General features: G+C 35.2%; 1 protein-coding gene across 1 annotated transcript; it reads right to left on the minus strand.

Annotated features, from left to right (window-relative positions):
• Positions 1-821: 821 nt before the first annotated feature.
• Positions 822-5,615, minus strand: LOC575812. The gene is made up of 3 exons (XM_794759.5): positions 5,390-5,615; positions 3,944-4,146; positions 822-3,050 (listed from the first exon to the last, which is right to left on the minus strand). Exons 1-3 carry the CDS (start codon positions 5,559-5,561, stop codon positions 2,445-2,447), a joined length of 981 nt encoding a protein of 326 aa, XP_799852.3. The 5' UTR covers positions 5,562-5,615; the 3' UTR covers positions 822-2,444.
• Positions 5,616-6,495: the final 880 nt, after the last annotated feature.

Consider the following 6,495-nt stretch of genomic DNA (forward strand, 5'->3'; position numbering starts at 1 on the left):
CCCCTAAGAATCTTATTTCTTCACACCATGCAGCATCCAAGTTAGATTGATAGTAATATGTTTTTGTGTGGATGCACTAATATAGAGTTTTTTTTTTCTTCAGTTAAATCTTAAAAAATGTGTATTTTGATAAACTATTTATATAAAAATCAATAATTATGAATATACAATATTCACAAAATAGTATAAATTCTTCAAAGTTCATAAAAGATTTTGTAAAATGTCATGTACGCAATATGATACGAATCATATAACCCGAGCAAAGGCATGGGGAATCCAAGTTTTGGGGATAGAAAGGGATAGTAATGGGATTAAAATATATAAAGCAATAAATAGTGAGGACATGACGTCACAAACTGATAACCAATTTGGCAACTTGTGTAGTGATTTCTATTTCTTATTAATAGTTATCAGATTTTGTTCAAACCTTTTTTGATTGGATTGTCAGATTTTTCTGCTTTTCGCAATTTATAAACATTACATTCAATGAACTGAAACAACAACTTTGAGAGAAATTTGTCAAAAGTTTTTTGTTTTTTTAATCCTTGAACAAAAAATTCTGAGAAAGTGAAGGCCCATACAGCAAAATTGCACTAAACCTTCTTGTGAATCATAAGTCAGACAAGTGAATCTTCCAAATGCAAAGTTGGACCTTCGGTCTAGCCATGGACCTAACACAAACCATGGTCTTGTGGACCTTTGGTGGTGTCTTTTTGGTTTTGGGAAATGATTAAGTGGGAGGTTCCAGTAATATATATATATATATATGATTGTGGTGTTAAAATTCAACAAATTTAAAACACATATGCCTAAAGGAATGCTAGATTTTACAATAATGGTTTTAGATTGTACATCTATTACCTTTATTTACTGTCACATTACATTATTACAGTCAATTAAATAAAACCATCACATCGAGATCACTCACCAATCATAAACATAATTATTGCATGAATTTCCTGTTTTTTGACTGTACATGTATCAGAAATTCAAAATATACACATCAATGTTATAAAAATATATAACAAAACCCCCAAACCATCTCTCCACACAACTAACAGGCAACAAATATGCCTACATGTACATGTAGTAAAAACAAAAAGGAGAGGAGGAGGCGGCTTCCTATCAAAGGTCGATGGTGCAGCGTTACTTATTTTGTATATCTACATGTATTTTGAACATCAAGACATTACTCATTCACTTCCCATATAATCTAAATTCTCTACAATTTTCAAATAGATACAAAGGTAACAAGTAACAACAGATTTTAAAACTGTAAAATGTAACAAAAATGTAAAAACTGGAGTAGTTCACTGGCCTAGTTTGTTAATATCATTTCAATCACAATGTTCAATGAAATATTTTGAAAAGAATTCATGACCAGCATGAACAAAAAGCAGCACTGGACATTGATTTTAAAATAATTTCTGCACAGTTACTGCTTTTACTTTTTCTATTTAGCAGTGTTCATGAAAGTATGCAATCTCAGCCTATTTAACATTCTTTTACTATTTGTTCAAGGCATATATTTATTTATGGTCATGGTCAACTTCCATTGCTGGTGTAGCATTTATTGGATTGTCATGTACATTGTAAGTGCAAAATCTAATTAACTTTCTTCATCTGTTCTTTGGTACTTAATTTTCATCAGAGAATATACAGCACAAAGAACACACACTATCATTAGAATAAATCGTACCACATTAACATTGGACAACATAAGGTATAATTGTGGATCTTCGACTTTTAAGTAATGGATTGTCAAGGGGCTCTTGGTGACATCTCATCAGTTCTCTAATGAATAATATGTTACATGATTGTACTTACATGTATATACATAATACATGTACATTATATTCCAAAGAATTTAAATATATTACAGTTAACTGAAATGTTGCTCTTTTCCATTAAAACAGTTTCTGAAATACATGTATTTGAAAAAATATTCCTTGCCACTTTAAACACTAGGTAAAAAAGAAATTTGACTCTCCTTCATCAATGAATGACTCAGAAGTAAGAACTCATATGAAACTGAAGTTTGTAAAGCTGAAGCCTAAAGGTGATAAATACATGTTTACATGTATTTGTAATTTTGTACTTAATTTAAAACATTTTGAATTGTCAAAGCTAAATATGTCTTAATCAATAGTCAAATTATAACACACAACCCAAAAGTACTTTGAATCTAAGTGCTATACCTGAACACCTTTTGTAACTCAGTCTTGATTGATAAACTTTAGAACCTGTGTGGAATGGCACGCGCAATGCACAAAAGCATAGAATTGTAGATGTGTTCTGATTTGATTACTGACACACACCCATTTATGGTCCTAATTTTGATACAAAGTGAAAGGCTATTGTGGATTATAAATCATCATTTGGACAAGAATAAAACTCATTTACATAAAAAGACAACATTTCACTTGAGAGTAAGACTGAGTAACCTATGATGATTGTAGTGTGTGTGGTTTGCAGTGTGCTCCATATATGAGATTCTGAATTTGATGCTTTACCAGTCTCTTAGTATCACCGCTTGGTAGTTGTCTCAGCTCAGTGGCAATATACTTTGCAAAGATCATGTCATCATCGTCATCACCATCACACCTTCTGCAGTATCTAGTGTTCCCTCCTGCCTTCTCAAAGCAGGACAGTGCCTTTTGGATATGTGATGAGGCTCTCTGCATCACTGCACTCTGTGAGGGGTCGATGCACTCTCTGCCTGAAGAGTGTGTGTTCTCAAGTACTTGATGCTGATGTCTCTCAGGTGCAGTGGAGTTTGGAAATTGCCGTCTTTCAGACAATTCCTGATGCGGAGCGTTAAAATCTTGTCGCACTCTCTTAGCGCCTCTTTCTTGCATTGGAGACTGTCTATGGAAATCATAGTTGTTGGTATGTGCATTATGCAGCTCATGCTGAGGACTTTCGCCGGCAGTTAAATCTATCGTTCTTTCATTTGTATTGTCTTCTAGCCCTACTTTGTATTCATCCACATCAAGGCCATCATACTCCACATCGTCTTCAAAGCTTTCATCAAAGTCACCGAATCCATTCTAAATAGAAAAGGAGAATAAAGATTACAAAGTTATAATAAAAAATAGATGCTATCAAAGTGTCATTTCATAATGGCATGTACATTATATGCGGTAAAACATTCCTTGTCACTGAACCAGTGTGCATTATAATTGGGTACCGTTCCATCATGTACTTAAAATAACATTGCTTATCCCAGTCAGACTCAAGCCTATTTTTTCACGGCTGTGAGCCACATGGGCATATTACTGCATTCAAAATCGATGTTGACCATGTGTGAAATTCAACGGTTAAATCAACTGCTCCAGTTTATAATACATCAGCATAAAAATCCATCATAATCAAATCAGGGGGCAAGAGATATTGCCCAATTACTATAAACAAAACATTAAATATAAGAAAAATAATGCCATTTGCCAGTTTTTCTTCAAAATCAGAATACAGAGAATTGAGAGATGAGATCACTTTCCATCACTAATAGTGCACTATCATAACATTGAAAATGCTAAGGTTTCAACAGGGTAACTCTCTTTTTTCGGGGAGAGAGAGAGAGAGACCAAGAGAAAATCTTCACAGACAATTTGTTTTCTTCACAATCAATTCTTGATGTTCTTGTGTTGCATGGCCACTTCCACTACATGGCTTGAATAACTTCTTTCACATTTCTGCCTCTCAGGTATCTTAGATTTATGATACACTGTAGTTTGATAGGACTTGGGGAACTGTACTGTCACATTTAATCCTAATACTAACGCCATCAACATTTATGTTCATTTCAGAAAAATAAATGGGGGAATGCTTTACAAATATCCTTCTCTGATTTTTGTTTAAGTTATTCTCTCATAGACACATACATTTTTACACAATGTTCCAATTTCTATAACTATAAAACAAACAAAATAGATTGAATTACTGTTGGGCTGTATTGCACGCAGTCAGTCCTAGGGTTTCTCAGGGTCACAAAATCATCAAGAAACTTGAGTTGTTTGTAGTGTATCCATTTGATTTGAGAGGCTGCATCCTGTGCATTTCCCTCGCTTGCAAACTTGACTTCACGATGCTTTTCTCGCCTGAACTGGGAGCGCAGGTTGACAATCTTCCTGTACACATCATCGTCTATAAAAACACAGATCAGAATAAAAAACATGAGATCAACTTTAATATCAAATGAAACAATCGAGTTTCTTTGTTAGAGTGTTAGATTATGGCACTTGTATGGACACTAGGCAACTTAGATTATGATAGCCGTGAAGTTGTACTAACTACAATTTATGTCATCTGGGTATTCTTGAGTCTACTGAACTGGAAGCGTAGAATTAGAATAGCACTACAATTCATGGGTGAGTCATGCTCATAGTCCTTAGATGAGGAAAGAGCAAAGAAAATCTAGTCTAGTCACTTAGAGTACTAAATGTAGACTAGCTTTAAAAAATAGATTATCCAGATATACTGAAATATCTATTTAGTTTGGGAATGATTATGTTTCGAGCCTAGACTACGACTGTCTATGACCGAGTATGAGTCTGACTTACTATGACGCTAGTAGAAGTATGAGCATTATGAAGTGAATGACTTTGTCATGAGTGACAATTCTAGACAAGTAGTAATACAAATCAAAGTCAAACAAAATTTCCTGTTTCATTGATACGTTTCATTAACACATTTTCATGAATGCAATTTAAAATGAATATCTTTTATGAAAGGCGCACATGACATGCAGCTTGACTTCTTGGCTCTTGTTCGCAACTGTGACCATACTTTGGACCTGCGACACCGGCGTGGAGATAGCTTACTAACATACCCAGAAAATCGTTATCTTTCTTATCTATCTGTTTCGTGTCAATTATTTTTTTGGAGTATTTATCCTTAAAAAAGAATACATTAGTAGATCTATACACTTTCTCACAGGTTTCACAGCAAACCTCTGCACAATACAAGTGCATACCGATGGTGGGTTTCAGGCAGGCGCGCAATTGCAAGCCTGCGTGAAGTAAGCGACCGTATAATGATCATCGTCAATTTAATCAGATAGGCCTAGAGTGACTTAGACTCTAGTCTCATGTGAATTATTTGCATGAATTTAATGAGGATCTGAGATTACAGTCGCTAACTTCACGCACGCACCCAATTGACTGATTGCTATTACAACAACAACAAAAAACAACAACATAGCAGTCATTAAGAAATTATCATGATTATAGAGTAGCTCAGTTCAGCTAGCTCAGCTCAGTGCTGTGCAGCATGCAGTCGCTAGTCAACTCCTCCAAACTATTGTGTTCTCGATCCCCATGCGATATGCACGGGCAATGAAGGAGTTCGTTTCTCCCTGGTTTCTCGAAGCTGACCGTATCATACTCACATGAAATTTGCATTTCATCGGCGATCGTTCTAAAAGCTTCAAGTCGTAAAGCCTTATCATTATAGGCTCTAGTTTTCCTGTCATACAAACATGGGTTTGCTTTAAAATGAGCAATCAGATCGTCAACTTTTCCTGTGCTCCAAAGGACTCTCGCATTGTTAGAGAGAGCCATTTCTAATTTTCCTCGTACATTTTCATATGCATAGACTACACATCTAATATCTACACAATATCGGCCTTCAATGATTTCGGATCTAAAAGAGTCGGTATTCCTCTTGAGGCATGATTGAAAATTATTTCTCAAAAGTTACTTACAAAATTATCATATATTGTTTTTATTATAATTGTTATTATCAATATCATCATCATCACCATTATAATTATCATGATTAATATTAATATTATTATATCAATATTATTATCAGTATTTTATTATTATTTAAATATTATCATTATCATTATCATTATTTGGCATTATTCACTCGTGTGTGAATCATTTGTCAAATATATCAATGTACCTTGAAGTGACTAAAAAAAAAGAAGAAGATAATTTCAATACAAAACGGTAGCAGCTAGTATAGTACTGTAGTAGTAGTTGTGGCTATGTCACCAGTAGTGTATGTCACTCATCATCATCATCATCATCAGAATCACCATCATGTCATCATGCGCTAAAGTTGAAACAGGAAAAAAAGAAGAAGCAAAGAACGGCTTGTGAGCAAAAATGGGGGAGGGGGTGTTTGTAATTATTCTGCAAATGGAGGATCGTCCATCGGCTAATATTCAGAGTAGCGATCTTCAATGTCTTTCATTTTATTTCATATTGGCGAAATTGCACCAAATTCCTAAACGCGACAAATTGATAAGGGCCTATATCGGGGGCCTATGCAGATCATCTCCTAATCATCGTATACCGTAAGTGTCAAACAATTGACCATTCCCTTAATTCTAAAGCGCGCTCGCAGAATATTTGGGGAAATCCCCTCGCAAATCTCTTCGAAGAGGATGCAGGGCGCGCCGCGCCTGTGGGGGGTGGGGGGGGGGGGTCGGGAGCTATGGGTCACACACTGAACTGTATTAACAGCATGAAATTGCATGGTTCACTG

This window comes from Strongylocentrotus purpuratus, unplaced genomic scaffold (assembly GCF_000002235.5).
Source record: "Strongylocentrotus purpuratus isolate Spur 01 unplaced genomic scaffold, Spur_5.0 spur5_contig_829, whole genome shotgun sequence".
In the NCBI taxonomy this organism is placed as follows: Eukaryota; Metazoa; Echinodermata; class Echinoidea; order Camarodonta; family Strongylocentrotidae; genus Strongylocentrotus; species Strongylocentrotus purpuratus.